The sequence below is a fragment of the Myotis daubentonii genome, chromosome 6 (genome assembly GCF_963259705.1).
Source record: "Myotis daubentonii chromosome 6, mMyoDau2.1, whole genome shotgun sequence".
Lineage (NCBI taxonomy): Eukaryota > Metazoa > Chordata > Mammalia > Chiroptera > Vespertilionidae > Myotis > Myotis daubentonii.
The window spans coordinates 12678388-12695283 of NC_081845.1; the positions used below are offsets into that span (position 1 = coordinate 12678388).

General features: G+C 38.1%; 1 protein-coding gene across 6 annotated transcripts in view; it reads right to left on the bottom strand.

The window, feature by feature from the left end:
* CEP85L (centrosomal protein 85 like) overlaps nt 1-13182 on the bottom strand; it is an 86355-nt gene extending 73173 nt beyond the window's left edge. For 4 of the 6 annotated variants that reach the window (XM_059700166.1, XM_059700163.1, XM_059700165.1 and 1 more), the window contains exons 1-2: nt 12766-13059; nt 745-906 (exon numbers count right to left, since the gene is read on the bottom strand). In XM_059700166.1, coding sequence (XP_059556149.1) covers nt 745-906; nt 12766-12838 — 235 coding nt within the window. In that variant the 5' untranslated portion in view covers nt 12839-13059. Of the gene's footprint in view, nt 1-744; nt 907-12765 lie in introns of those variants that run through there. The other 2 variants (XM_059700167.1, XM_059700168.1) reach the window with 2 other exon arrangements.
* Between the last annotated feature and the right edge of the window lie 3714 nt (nt 13183-16896).

Sequence of the window (16896 nt, forward strand, 5' to 3'; positions counted from 1 at the left end):
TCTGGAAAATAGTGTGACAGTTTCTTTAAAAAGGAAACATGCAACTGCCATATGACCAGCCATTGCATAGACATTTACCACAGAGAAACAAAGATGTAAGTTCACACGAAAACCCATACATGAATGCTGGGAGCAGCTTTATCCCCACTAGCAAAAAACTGGAAACAATCCAGATGTCATTCAGCGGGTGAAGGTTAAGAAAAATGTGTCTATTCAATACCACCATTGCTATGTAAGTACTACTCAACTATAAAAGGAAGAAATTACTGATATACACAACCACCTGGATGAATCTCCAGTGGGGGAAAAAAAAATTCCAAAGGACTACATATTGAATGATTGTGTTTATCCAGCATTCTTGAAATGACAAAATCATAGAAATGGAGATTCATGGTCTCCAGGAGTTGAGGAGGGGAAAGTGGGTGTGAACAACATTAGGTATTCTCTGGTGATAGAAATGTTTTGTATTTGGACTGTAACAACTCAATATCCTGGTTGTGATGTTGTACTGTAGTTTTGTAAGATATAACCATGGGGGAGAGAGGTACACGGAATCTCTGTATTATTTCTTAAAATTGCATGTGAATCTATAATTTATTTAAAATAGCAACACTGAACATCATTAAATATTCAAACACTACTTATACATTTCTTGGTCTAAAACAATAAAACATATCCCTTGAATGTTCTCAACTCAACCATTCTCCAAACAGGCGTATCAAAACACTAAGAATTTTAACTCACCTTCCACACTGTCAGAACAGGAAGTTCCGATGCCAGTGTCACCACTGTCAGAAGCTATACTATGTCTCCTGATGTGGCTATTTCGATGGCTGGATGGAACAGTTGTGGCCTGCCACAGTGATTCACTACCAGGTAACCATGCTGATGAAGAATAATCTGGGCCTACAAAGAAAAATGTGCAAAAATTACCACATTTATAATTTCTGTGAGTAGAAAGAAGATATCTTTTTCCACCTTGTAAAAAAAAAAAAAAAAACGCACATCAAGTTATATTCTGCCCAAAATAGTTAAAATAGGTCAATGGTAGATAAGATTCAACATGAATTCAATGCTGATTTAGCAGCTTCCTCTGGCTAAAGGACTCTGATATCTGCATATAGATATCTGAACTTTCAAACACATACTGTTCTCTTACTTAAAATATCAAACACATCATCTATCTATCTGGAACTGCTCTGCTCTGGAATATTTGATAGGTAGGCATCTGTGATTCCACACACAGGCATTAGCTGAGAACTGAGGCTCAGATAAAGTCTAACTGAATCATATGGCATGGTAATATAAGTAGATTATGCTCATGAAAGGTCAAAAAAATTTTTTTTCTACAATATCCTAATCACTTAAAATTTAAAATTATTTTGTATTATTTTAATTGATTTTATTTCTTCAGTTATCTTTCGATAAATGTTTAACACCACATTTCCCTTTCGAGTTAGATTAATTTGTTTATGAGGCTATCACAATGATATTTTTGTCAAACTTTTCCTTTAAAGAAAACAAAGCAATTCATTCAGGTTTCCCAAAATGACAATAACATAATAAAATGATAGAATTATCTATATGTTGATCTCCTCCAGCCTGAACTCAGATTTGTCTTAACATTTAAATATTCCTCTTTTAAAAAAGACTCAATATATTTTATGTAATTAGAATACTGATTATAATTAACAAATGTCATGAATAACATTCTAATCTTTTAGATTGACTGCATCAGTCAAAGAATAATATGTCTTGTCTCTATTCAAGTCAATCCAGAATCACAAAGCAGTAAGAACTAGCTGTGAAATATACTCACCAGTGATATAATAAGGATAATTTTCTCACATAATAGTTATGACTATGCTACTGAAAGGGGAACTACTTAATTTCTAGGTATATGCTATGCACTTAACAAAAACTTAAGGTTCAGTGAACTCTGACAATCAAGTCTTACCTAGGTCCTATCATATTAAAGCAACTGAATAATTGTGTAAAATCAGTTCTCTCTAGAACAAAGACAGAGCATTTCTGTAAGAATAGCAAAGATCCCAAGACAGCATACATCTGAACTTCTCTTTGGAAGGCAGTACAATATGTTACATTTTTTAATATAAATTTCAATTCTTTTACACAGACTACTAACTGCCCAGTAGTAGTAAAATTCACACTGAAAATATAGAAAGATTACATTAAAAAAGAAGTAACCTATTATATCTTATTTTGTTTCCGAAGCTTTTATTTAATTGGAAGCAAAAATGCATACAATATCAAGTCTTCTACAATATGTTAATATGCCTGTAACTATATTTAGAAAAACAACTAATCTTATTTTTTAATGACAACTCTGAGCCAAAAGAAAATTTAAAAAAGACCACTGACAAAGCAGATTTACATTTTTTACATAAAAAGCTGAATACATATTACAAATCATAAATACAAATTGCAGTGTGTGTTTTTTTTCAAAATGAAGGTTATCACCAATTCAGTAGATTGAGACCAACCTTTTTAAATAAAAGAGAATTGAACAGAAAATATCAAAGCACATTAACCCTTATATGACATCATAAGATGCACATACTAGTATCTCACATTTTAACATCTCTGAAATGTCAACAAGTACACAGTACTTCTGCACAAAGTTCAGAGCAGTGGCCTTCAATTGCCCAATTCTACCATCAATAGAAATTAATGTACAACTAACTTAAAAAGAATAAATGCAGGGAATACAACAACAAAAATCTCCTTTCCTTAACCCACACATCTAATCTATTTCTGAAACTGTTCAGTCCATTTCAGAAGTGCCAATTGAATTAGAGCCCTCCAGTCCATCCCCACTGTCACAGATCAGACCTTTTGGCTTGACTACTGCAAAGAGCTCCTGCTAGAGTAACTCTATCAGAGCCGGCCTCTATGCTACTATCAGAATTATCTTCTTAAAATCAACATATTTATGTCATTCTCCTGCTTACGTAGGTCTGTTGGTTCTTTACTGCATATTAAATAAAACTCAAACTCATTAAGTTTGGCAAAGTTCTTCATCAATTAGAAGCTTCATTTTCTAAAACTTCGCAAACCCTACCTCCCCAATTCCGGCTCCCCTACAAACACTCTCCAGCAGACATACCTAATCACTGCCTCCAAACAAATTATGTTCTTTGGTGACTCCAAGCTATTTCCCTCCTCTACCTTTTAAAAGCCCCCGTATGCAGAATTAGCTTGCTCTCCGTGTTTTCTGGTTCCTCCAGGTGGTATTAAATAACTACTACTTTGTGCTCTCCCAATATCTCATTCAAAATTCTATTCACAACATTTACTAATTTAAATTAACCCATATGTATATGACTTTCTTCACCATAACCAAACTGGGAACACTGAAAAACAACTTTTTTTTTCTTTTTTTAGTCTCTAGCACAGAGCTTCACAGTTAGGCAGGGTCTCAATAAATGCTGTCATTATTACCACTGAGTACTCAATAAATGTTCATGGTATAAAATTAAAACTCTCAAAGACTTATAGCTAGATCTAAAAAATATTCTTCCATTTAAAAGAAGGTTTTCTTTTCTTTCTTTTTTGGTTGTTGTTGTTGTTTATTTTTCAATCCAGTAGATTTTAAACTATCCCTGGAGCTAGTGTACATTTAAGTATCTATTTAAAGATCAGTAAATATTTTCCAAAGCAGCTAAAAATATACTAATAATTATAAATGGTTTGAGGAGTTTATAGCCAAAATTCCAAATAAACATGGGAAAACAATCTCTAATAGGATCAAAAGACCACAAAAAGTAATAAAAATTGTAAATGTAAAATTAAAACACATTTTAAGATATTCATATTAATAATAACCACAAAAAAAGGGGGGGGGAAACACAGCAAATCCTGCTCTACACAGGAGATTTCTAGGTAAGATGGAAGAAACTTTATTTTCTTTATTCCAGTTCCTCAAGTAACTAAAAATAAAACTACCTTATGATCCAACAATCCTCACTTCAGGGTACATATAACAAAATCTCACAAGAGATATCGCAACCCCCATGTTTTACTGCATTATTTACAACAGCCAGGACAGGGAAGCAACGTTAGTGTCATCAACAGATGAATGGATAAAGAAAATATAATGTTTATTTAGCCATTAAAAAAAAGAAGAAAGTCCTGCATCCAATTTTGACAATATGGATGGATTATGAGGGCATTATGCTACCTTAACTATGGCAGACAGAGACAAATACCATATGAGCACACTTAAATGTGAAATCTAAAAAAAGCCAACTCATGAAAACAGAGAACAGACTGGTGGTTGCCAATGACAAGGGATGGGGGAAAGGGCAAAAGTAGCCAAAAAGCACAAACTTCCAGTGAAAAGATAAGTAAATTCTAGAGATTCATTTACAGCATGGTGACTATAGTTAACAATGCTGTGTTGCATATTGAAAGCTGCTAAGAGAGTAAAACCTAAAGTTCTCATCATAAAGAAAAAAAGTGTAACTATGTCTGATGATGCATGTCAACTAAACTTATTATGGTAATCACTTTGCAACATACACATATATCATATCATTATATTGTATACCTTAAACTAATACAATATTATATATCAATTACATCTCAATCAAACTGGAATTGGCTTTCTTGCAGTTAATGATTTAAACTGAATTCTAAGTAACTGACAGCTAGTATTCTTTGCTTTCAAAATTTTTAAAAAAATCTGGAAGTTCATTCACTAACTATTGTAACTAACTTTAAAAACATTACTACAAAAGGTATAAAACTATATTCTTCAGAAGTGATTCTGAATTTCCTATTTTCAATTCTAGTATAACAAGGAAGAGCTTCAAACGAGGTTGGTTCAGGTTGAGGTGTAAACTACCTCAATCAAGAATAGTCAGATAGATAAGTGGTTCACCTTTCACAGTAAAAGTATTAATTCAAACCAATAAATATTCACCCCAAGTACTCATTATATAAACAAGGAATTTAAGAGTTAGGGTAGCAACCAACACAGATAAGACTATCTCCTTCTATGAAAAAATTGCATGCCTGTTGATTTCAGTGTGTGACGGGCCGAAAAGCCCTATCTTCTGGTTACATGAAATGCTGTATTCAAAAGTTCTTTGGTAGATATGAGGAATGAGGGCCACATATTTAATTTAGTCTCTCACAGCCTTTGTTTCTGTTTATAAACTGGAAAAACAAGGTATGGTAAAAACTAATAAGTAGTTTTTAATACAACCACTACAAGCGTGAGGGAGTATACCAAGTGGTATTCCAGAGGGGTTTAAATATAATTATTAAATATTAATATATATTTAAGTATAATTATTTAATAATGTCAACTAATAGAAAAATATTCTGCATGGTAGCAAATTATGGGAAAACTAAGAAGGAAGTATTATCAGTACCCAGGAAAAAATTAAAAGAAACTTTCCTAAATAAAAAAGTTGTTAGATCTAATTCTGCACATGCTACTTTTATTTATGTAGCATCGGCTTCCAAAGGAAGCAGAGTAGATTAGCAATTATTTCTCAATTAGCCATTAATTTTCTGATACCTCGGAACCTAAGTGCTGTATACAATACATTTAAAGGCAAAAACTAAAACAAAAATTTTGGTTATTAAATTTATTGGGGTGACATTGGTTAATAAAATTATATGTTTTAAGTGTATAACTGTATGATACATCATCTGTACATTTCATTGTGTGCCCACCACCCAAAGTCAAAATATTCTTCCATCACCATATATTTATCCCCTTTACCTTTTACTACCCCTCAACCTTTCCCTCTGGTAACCTCCATACCGTTAATTGTCCGTCTCGTTTGTTCACTTGTTGCTTTCAGTTTTATATCTCACATATGAGTAAAACCATATAGTTCTTAACTTTCTGACTTATTTCACATAGCATGATATTCTCAAAATCCATCCATGTTGTCGCAAATGGCAGTATTTCATCTTTTCTTACGGCTGAGTTGTGTTCCATTGTATATATGTACCACATCTTCTCTATCCAATCACCTCTCAAAGGACACTTCGGTTGTTTTCATGTCTTGGTCACTGTGAATAATACTACAATGAACATTGGGGTACAGATAAATCTTTGCAAATAATATTTGAAAATTTCTCAGGTAGATACCAGAAGAGAGGTTTGTTGGATCATACGGTAACTATTTGTAATTTTTGGAGGAAGCTCCACACTGTTTTCCATAGTTGGCTGCACCAGTTTACATTTCCACCAGCAGTGAATGAAAGGGCTCCTTTTTCTCCACAACCTCTCCAACACTTACTACTTGTCTTGTTGCTAATGAGCCATTCTAACAAATGAGAGGTGGGATCTCCTTGTGGTTTTGATTTGCACTTCCCTAATAGTGAAGTTGAGCATCTTTTCATATATCTGATGGTCATTTGTCTGTCTTCTTGGGAGAAGTGCCTGTTCAGGTCCTCTGTCCATATTTTCATTGGATTATTTGCTTTTTTTGGTGTTGAGTTGTATGAGTTCTTTATATTTTTGGCTACCTTGTCAGAGCTGTTGTTTGCAAATATCTTCTATCATTCCATTGGTTGCCTTTTTGTTTTGTTGGCAGTTTAAGCGTTTTAGTTTGATATAGACCAATTCATTTAATTCTGCTTTTACTTCCTTAGCCTTAGGGTCAAATCAGAAAATCCTCCTTAAGACCAAGGTCCACACATTTTGTACCTATGTAAATACGTTTTCTTCTATGTAATTTACTGTGCCAGGTCTTATATTTAGGTTTTTTTAATATATGTTGAGTTAATTTCTGTACATGGAGACAAATAGTGGTCTAGTTAAATTTCAACTTATTTTGGAGTGTATTAAAACTAACACCCCAAAATAAGTTGAGTAAATTTATAAATATCTCCCCAATAATAAGAAACTTAATTTCTAGTCAAACTTCTCAGTAAATTATTCCTAAAATGAGATGGAATGCTCAGTATTAATGAAAAGGCTTCAGAAAAGCTTCAGTAATGTCATGGCAAGGCAATATGTATTTCTCATGGTCAGTAAACACACAATCTTTGCCTCTACAAGAGTAATGTAACCACCTTATATATCACTTTCTCCACAATAAAGTCAGCTGGTTGGATTAGAGAATCTCTAATCTCCGCCAGTTTTAAGTTGCTCCATTCTCTTCTGACATCTTACATGGCCTCCTGGAAGCACAGACTTCAGTGATTACTCCTTTCTCCATCAGTCTCCTCTCTTCTGGAACACCACTCTTACATCACCAGCTCTCCTCCTCAGTCTCTTTGGATGGTTCCTCTTCCTCTACCCGACCTGAACATCAAGTGTCCCAGAGCTTGATCCTCTGCTGTCTTATCTTATCTACAGTCTCTGCTATCTGCTCTCTACTCTCTCCATGTGATCGCCTTTAAACACCAAATACACACAGGTAACACTCAAAATTCCTACCTCCACCTCGCCCATGTCCTTTCTGAGCTCCAGACTGGTATGCCCACCTTCCTACTCAACTATCACATGAACCTCTAAAAAAGCATCCCAATCCTCACATGGCCAAAATAGAACTCTTTAGTCCACTTATTCTCCTCACACTCTTCCCCCACTTTGGGAGACACCACCATCCATTATAATTACTGAAGCCAAAATTAAGATACCATCTTTGACGCTCCTCTCCCTCATTTACCACCTCTAAACTATCAGTAAATTCAGTTAGCTTTGTTTCTCAAGTATATATTCCAAACACATCATCTTCTCTCCTAATCCAATCTGACCACTCTAATCCCAGCCATCATCTCCCACATAATTAACTACAATGACCTATTAACCTGCTTCTCTACTGCTATTCTTTCCCTCACTCCTCCACAATCCCCGCCCCCCCCCCCCCCCAAAAAAAAAGCCAGGAGAGATCTGTAAATACCAAAGATAAGGAATGCCTGCTTCATTCTCTGGTCCATAAAACAATGTCTGTCTCATAGCAGGCACTCAATGTGCACTGAGTGAAAGAATGAATGGTTACCTCCCATGGGTAGCTTCCCCTCATGTAGAATAGAATTCAAACTTCATGCAATGCCTTCCATTACCAGGCCTCCCTCACCTCCCATCCCTGCTCACTATGCTCCAGATTCTCTGGTTTTGACATTCCTCAAACTCCCCAAACTCACTTGCATCATGGAACTGTTTCTGTACCCTCAGGCACAGAACGCTTCTCCCCTCAGGTCTGGCTCCTTCTCATCCTCCAGGTCTCAATACAGTGTTTCCTCCTCAGAGAGGCCTTCCCTGACCAGCCTACCCACAGCGGGTTTCTCTACCCATCCCCTGCCATCTCACCCTGTTCCCTTTTCTTTGTATACTTAACACTAGCCGAATTGTCTTGTTGTTAGTTTACTTATAGATTATTCATCTCCACTATAATGTAAGCTCCCTTAGGGCCCTGGGACCTTATGGTTCTTATTCAATAATGTATCCTTAGAGTCCAGCACAATGCCTACCACTCACAAACATTTACTACGTGCTTAGTGCAAGCACTGTGCTAAGTAACAACAATGGAGTTTTTTAATCATAGAAAAATAGATACTGGAAATAAAATATTAGTACGAAGAGCAATTTCATGCTCTTTTTATGTTGATCATTCCTGTTCTTAAAATGAATAGCCTTATATAATAAATTCTACTTTTTAGAATATTATTCTGCCAGTGTGAAATATGAATATCCTTAAAGTAGTCAAAATAATGAGTATCTCACTGTAGCCTTAGGAATCATCTAGACAACCACATTCTCCATTTTTCAATGTACAATTTGAGGGAACTAATTAAGCTATCACTCAATAAAATACTACCTAGGAGCCTTCACGTCTTCCTCTTTTTCTCCGAGTACACATACAACACATTTCATCCAGTCAGAAAAATCATGGCTCTGTAAACTAAAGCCTTTCTGCCCGCAACATACAGAAATATTCAGTGTAACAAAAGAGGTTGTCAACTCACCATTTATTGCCTGGCCTCAAATTAGCTTCATTCAAGCCAAGAAGTGACAGAGCTTCAATTACTAATCAAGTTCATTTCACAAAAGTCATCACTGAAGTTGAGATGAAGCCCTCACGCCCCCACTGCCTATTATAAAAGAACATGTCCAACGGCCTTCAGGCAAAAGAGTTATGTTTCATTGTTACCATAGTACTTATAGGTCCATCTAATTCAGAACCACAGCAGAAACCTTTAGTATTTGCTGTGATCACACCAATTGCTACCACACTCATTATGACATCACTAAATACCTTATGGCAATGCAGCAATTAGGCCAGCGGTTCTCAACCTGTGGGTCGCCTAAGACCATCCTGCATATCAGATATTTACATTACGATTCATAACAGTAGCAACATTACAGTTATGAAGTAGCAATGAAAATAATTTTAGGATTGAGTCACAACATGAGCAACTGTAGTATTTAAAGGGCCAGAAGGTTGAGAACCACTGAACTAGGCAAAGGTAGATTTAAAAGCTGGAGGCACTGAACAAGTGACACTCCTTCAGATGACGTAAGTGTTTCTATAACATTTTACTTTTAACTTGAAACTGGCATATCCTGCCGCCACATGAATATATTAATATTTTTAAAGTATGACTTACAAAAAGGAACAAATTCAATATAACTAAGTGTAAGTACTCAAAATAGCTCTATATCATACTAGATTTTTAACACCTAAAGGAAATGCATCCATCCTTCCAACTTTGGCACTATTGTACATTTTGAATAGGTTGTTCTCGAAAAATCAACCAAATGCATAAAGACAAACCACGCATTCTACTTAAAATTAGCCTTTTTTTTTAACCGCACTTGTCAAGGCAATAGAGAAAAAAGGGGGAAGGTCTGTGATTGTACAGAAATATAGAAAATGTTTATCTTATTTTAATTTATAACACAGTTACTCTATAAAGCTGTAATATTGTTGGTAAAGCCAAAACAAAGTTAAATCCTAAAGCAAAGGTCAAAAGTTCAGTATTTTCCAAATCACACATTATTTCTATTTGTTTTTACTGGCATTACTTTAAAACAGGGGTCCTCAAACTACGGCCCACGGGCCACATGCAAATACAAACATTGTATTTGTTCCCGTTTTGTTTTTTTACTTCAAAATAAGATGTGCAGTGTGCATAGGAATTTGTTCATAGTTTTTTTTTAAACTATAGTCCAGCTCTCTAACGGTCTGAGGGACAGTGAACTGGCTCTCTGTTTAAAAAGTTTGAGGACCCCTGCTTTAAAAAGAAAGTGTCCTCCAGTTTTTTAGAACACTAGTTCTATAATTCCTTTAGGTTTCCCTTTAGTTACATATTTGTATAAACAAACTAGTTTTAGAATTAACCCACATACTGAGATAAATTTATTTAAATAGCAGAAATTATTTATCCATGTCTTCCCACTGGCACTCAGGACCAAAATGATTGCTGACACATTGAACCAGAAGACTGGTTCTCTTTGTTTTCAGAAAAACTGTAAAATCACTCAAGTTAATCAAAAGATGTACTGGACAATATTTCAAAAACTATGAATTTTCTTCAAATTCTCAGAAACAGAAAAAAATCCCTACATGAATCAATTAAGAGGTCATTATCTTGACCTTAACCATCTGCTCATTTGCTAAAGAAACCACACAGTTTTTCATCTAACGTATAACTTTTTTAAACTAAATAAAAAATAATTTTAATATTTGTTTGCTCAAGAACAGAATAAAGAAACATAAATATTGTCATCACTATTACTATAAAAGTAGTCAATTACCAGCATATAGCTGAAAAAATTTTTATTGGAAAGGCAAGTCCTGACTTACCAACAATATCAAAGCTGAGATAAAATATATGCTTTGTAAAGCAATCATGTCCAAATTCCTTAAACTTGGGTAGATTTATAAAGTATCTTCTTCTATATTCTTTGCCACAGCAAAGATTTAGAGACTGCAGTATAATCTCAAAGCTTTAGTCACTTAACTTCTAAGCACTATGGTAGTTTTCTATCATAGATATAACAATGGGAAAATTGACACAATGCTTGGATGACATTACACCACTAAACATGTTATTATTACAAATAAACTTTAAGAGGTTAAGTCACAAAAACATTACAGATGGCTTTTGACATGTACACATAATTGAAAGATTCCCTCCAGCCCATTAGGGATAAAGAAATGTCTTCTCACTTGAGTTACTTTGATTTCAGGATTGTAAATATTCGGTAAGCATCAGAAACTTCTCAACAGCTGTCTCCTCTATTATGTATACAAACATTATACATTTTAGAGAAAATAATTCCCTATTTATATTTTTTTACTATTCTTTCTAAAAGTGTTGCACGATCAAATTTAACGAGATAATTTCAAATCTAACCCTGGGTTATAAAATGTATGCGTATTTAGGTATAATATATAGTATGTTGACTACAGTTAACAATACTGTATAGTATGATGGAAATTTGCTAAGAGGGTAGGTAGATCTTAAGTGTCCTCACCATACACCAAAATACAAAACAAAACAAAACAAAAAACTGAGGTGATGAATATGATAACTAGTTTGATTGTGGAAGTCATTTCTCAATGTATACATATGAAAACATCAAGTAGTACACCTTGAATATATACACAATTTCCATTTGTCATGGAATTGCATTATTTGACATTTTAATTAGCAATCTTCTGAGTTTGTATTCAATACTTTTTAAACAGCAGAAACTACTACCAGCAAAAAAAAAAAAAAAAAAAAGCCACTTCCAAATGCTGCTTCTGCTTTTTTGTTTTGCAAATAGCTTTGAAAAAGGTATACAAAAATGTCAGTTACACAAGTTGAGCGCAAACATTTTATGGAACAGGGTTACTTAGTAGGAATCGTAGAACCACCTAAAATTGTGGGGGGGGGGGAGTGTGTATGTACATACGAAGTTTCTTTCTGAATAAAGGGTCCATATAACTTCCAGCTTCTCAAAGGGGTTAAAAATTCAATTAAGATTAAAGGGCCTGGAGGACCTGTCAACTTCAGACAACTTGTCACAGACTACCCTAGCCTTTTTCTTTTTTTTTAATCCCAAATTGGGGTAAGATTTATCCTGATTTGGCAGCTCCTATGCAACTTCTGAGCGATGCTGGCATGAAATGGCTGTCGGACCCAAACAGCTCCCTTCATACACCCAAGCCGGCAAACCCCCAAATTACCCTGAAGGGGAAAGGGAGATGCAAAAGGGTTGCAAACGGATTCACACCCTCATTGCTCCAGGATGCACCGGCTCCTGCGGAGCGTGTGGCATCCCCGACTCCGAGAGGGATGCGGGGCGGTCACCGTGTGGCAGTGCGGGGCTGACTCCCCTCAGGGGTCACTTTCGGCGAGGGCATCACCAGCAGCCCCCGCACCCCCAAACGCGCCCTAAAGCGGCGGCCGCGGGCGTGGGCTCAGCGCCCCCCGAGCGCGCCCCCAGACGCCGCCGCCGCCGCCGCATCACGGTCGCAGCGACCTTCCCGCTCGGGTCCCCGTGAGCCCCGTTATCCACGCCCGCCACACACCCCACGAGGGGAAGGGAGGAGGATGGACAACAAAGCCAACCGAAGAGTCCCGGAGAGCTTGCCGTGGGGGCCGCGATGCCGCGGGCAGGGCCGGGGATGTCAGCCCGGGGTCGGGGGCGGGCGGGCGCTGCGCGGCGTCGGGGAGCCGGCGGCGGGAGGCCAGGCCCGGGCAGGGAGGGGGCGGCGGGTCCCCAAGCGCAGCGCGCGGCCGCGACCCCCACCCCAGCCCGGGGACGGTCCCGTTACTCACCCGCCGGGAAGCTGCGGGCTCCGCCCGGGCTGTCTCGGCCGCCGGCCTCCGGGGCCAGGAAGCGCCCCCACATCGCGGGCGGGCGGGAGGGCCGGCGGGCTGGGGGCGCCCGATTCCCCGCGTCCGTTCTCCCCCGCCTTCGCCTCCCGCTCCTCCCGCGGCGGAAACTTGCGCGGAGCCTGGGCCGCGGCGGCCGGGCGGAGGGCGGGCTGATAACGGCTGCTCAGCGGCGAGCGGCGGGCGCGGGGGCCGGATGCGCCGCGGCGGCGGCGGGGGCCATGCCGAGCCGGCGGGGCTGGGGCCCGGGCCGGGGACGCGGCGGCTCCGCGGCGACGGCGGCTCGGCGTCCGGCTGAGCCCACGCTCCGCGGCTCCACGCGAAGTTGCAGCGGCTGCTTCTCTCCGCCCCCTCCGCCCGCGGGGCCGGGGCCGGAGCTGGAGCTGGGCCGGGGGCGGGGCCTGGAGGGGCGGGGGCGGGGCCTGGGGGCGGAGCCAGGAGGGGCGGGGCCTCGGCGCTTACATAAGGCGTGCGGGGCGCGCGGGGCGGGACTGCGGGTGGGTCGCGATGGGTGTTCCCTGGGTCTTGCTGGTATAGGTCGGCCCGACCCGCTAGCTGCATCCCTCCTTCCCCATCTCCGTGCCCTGCGAGATAAGAAAAAGGCGATAACGGGGCCTGGGACCCCATCTTCAGCCACCCCCTCCCTTGGGTAATCCCCGAGGCCCTGCAGGGCACCTCTCAAAAGGGACCTGCAGGACCTGCATTGGCGACACAACTGCTGAGATACAGACTAATCTAGAAGGGAGAGGGAGGCCCGGCCTCATTGGGGATTGGGATTAATATCATCCTCGTTCATTACACAAACATCGTTTATAGATCACTGTGGAGGGTGAGAAAAGGTCGTAACTATTATACATACACCTTGGTCCTTTGAGAATGTAATAAATACTTGTTATTCCCAAACCCTGCGAACTGCCACTCAATCCTAAGCAGTATTTTTTTAAAATCGTTTATTCCAGTTTCTCACGTTTTTGTCAATGTGAAGGGCATGTTACTACACACACACAAAAAGTGCATAAGAAGTTGAGACTATGTAAAATATTTCAATACCCATTACAAGAGTAAAGGCAAATAGTAAAAAGAAGTTGCTATTTCGGCAATTGGCACCAAAAAGAAATATTTTTGTTTTCCTACTAATTAAACTGGGATGATAGAGATTTAATGCAATTAAAATAATTGAAATACTAAGTGAAACTATTATGTATATGAAGTAAATTGTAACCATCCATTTTTTAAAACATGGATTCTGAGAATATACTGAGCTTATATTTTCCCCCACATTCAATATATATCCAGTATCCATGGTTCTCAAAATTATTAAAATTTATCAAAACAGATCCAGAGCCTAGGGACTACCTAACCAGTACTAACCCTAATGTTGTAAATTGGCATATTTTTGTTTTGTTGTGACAGACAGTAAAGACCACAAGGAGAATCTCAAGCAAAAACATTTATTATTGAACTTCACTATTTTGGTAATTAATCTTATAAACCAAAATAATACAAGTAATGAAAATAGTGACTTGTATGTTTGTGTGTGTACATGTACATAAATTTATTTATGTTAAAGTCAGATACTTAATGTTTTATGAGGGAAATTTAAAAAATATAAAATAGATCACAAAGTAAAATAGTACTTAAAACACCATATTTAATATCAAACCATATTAAACTCTTTATTCTAAATGTTACATTCAAAGAAGGTTATTTAAAAATGAAAAATAACCATTCTGCTAATAAATATTTAATTCTTTAGATATGAATCTCTGAATTAATTAAGTTGAACTTACATATATTTTTCTTATATAAATTTATCATATTTAGCAAACAACCAGAGAACTGAAGAGTGATATAACAATGGATTAAAGTAATATTTTAAAATTAGAAGAAAATCTTGTACATAATATGAGGAAATCTCAAGAGAAGTTAATGGTTACAAAAATGAAAAAATACCAAAACAAAAAGAACATAGAAAAATCAAACAAACCAATAATGATTAAAATAGTTCCTAAAGAACAATTACTATTTGATAGAAACAGATTTATAACTAAAGTCTAAAAATTCCAAGGAACAGATACTTGTGATGTATCAGGGTATAACAAAGACCATGCTATAACCTCTTCCAGATCACAAAAAGGACAAGTTACTGAATTTATTATGGTTAGTATAATCTCAAATAATCATTTATAATAATGAAAAAGAAAACTAAGAATCAATGTCTTCTGATGATGGATTTGAAAATCTTAATTGGATTCCTAATAGATACATTCAACTATACCAAGGTGAATGGAAGACATATAGGTTACTAAAACTGTGCCTCAATTTCTTCATTTGCAATTTGGGGTTTATAATAGTAAATACCTCATAGGATCGTTGTGGGGATTAAATGAGTACTCCTTAGAACAAATCAAGTGTACACCCTATATTGGTGATACAGGCATACAGTCTAGAAATGGAACTCTGATATACCTCATCAAGAAAAAATAACATCCAATGGCATATCCAGGTCAGTTATAAATGATGCTTTGTATATATGTATCGGAGTGGAATAAAGTGCTGATTGACCTTGTTTCCTGACCTTTTGAGGTTACTAATTATTCCAGGGATTCTGATGCAATGATACACTCAAGAAATATTGACTAAAGTCATTGAGGCCAAGTTCATTGACACCTTCATTCTAGGCTGTGATTCCCTGAGCTCCCCCTGTGAGTGTCTGCCTAGCGATTGGGTTTCCTGTCCTGCCTGTCATGACCAAATTAGAGGAAGGAAGATTAGAAAGAGGTAGCCAGGTGGTGAGGCCCAACCAAGAGGGCAAGTACACCTCATCTTAAGTCCCTGCTGCCTGGGAGATACAGAAAATGAATTCCAACTGCACCTTTGGCTCCAGAGTTGGGTTGCAATAGCCAATGAGAAAATAGATAAGCTATGGGCCACTAAAAAGGTAATATATGGAGCAGTCCTTTGGGTGGGAGATGAGGCTGGGAGGGATGGAAGTCAGCCAAAGTCTTCCAAGGGACCATCAACGTCTACTGGAACTGCTTAGGACTAATGCCTTTGTCAATGGAATTTATTACAATAACTACCTGGTCATACTTAACCCTTAGAAAAGATTCAAGGAGAGGACAGCAATCTCGCCAATGTATAAAGAGGGAAATTTTTCTCTGCCTATTTTCCTTTTCAGATACCAGAGGTATAAGTGGAAGGAGAGAAGTTCAAGAAAGCAGACCATGCCTTCAGGAGAGAGAGAGAGAGAGAGAGAGAGAGAGAGAGAGAGAGAGAGAGAGAGACCTATGTAACCTTCACTAGTGGAGAAGAGGACTTGAAATAACTTAAAATGTCCAAACCATTATGGAATTGGATTAAATGTGCTCAGTGGAAAGGGTTTTTGTTGTTGTTGTTTTATTGTTGTTGTTGTTAATCCTCATCCTCGGATATTTCTTCCATTAATTTTTTAGAGAGAATGGAAGGAAGGGGAGGAGGAGAGACAGAGAGAGAGAAACATTGACCGGTTACCTCCTACATACACCCCAACTGGGACCAGGGATCTAGCCTGCAACCGAAGTCAGAATCAAACCTGAGACCCTTCAGTCCGCAGGCTGATGCTCTAACCACTGAACAAACCAGCTAAGGTTAAAGGGGTTTTTGTACAGTTGGTAGCAGTTACTGGGGAAAAGCCTTAGAGTATTTACTAGTATGTTAGATGATTTAACACATCTCCCTAAACCATATTTTCTGTCATCCTCAAAACAATCTGTCATCGACAGTTAATATCAGCTCCATTTTAAGGATTGAGTAAGAAGACCCAGAAAAGTCAAGTGAGGCCTTACAGGCAGTAAAGTGCTAGAATTCAAATCTAATCCATGTGACCCCAAAGTCCATGCTTTCCCCATCATGCTCTCGAACATGTTGCAAAACTAAAATTATAAGATGTTTCTTCAGATGCCATGTAAGAAGGAAGTACCTAATTATAGGATTTCTGTACAATGTTTAGGGTTCAGCTAAGATTGGAAACCATGTGACATTAAGCTGCAGTGTTGTATGATTTTCTTTAGCTGCAGCCAGCAATTTGAGTAT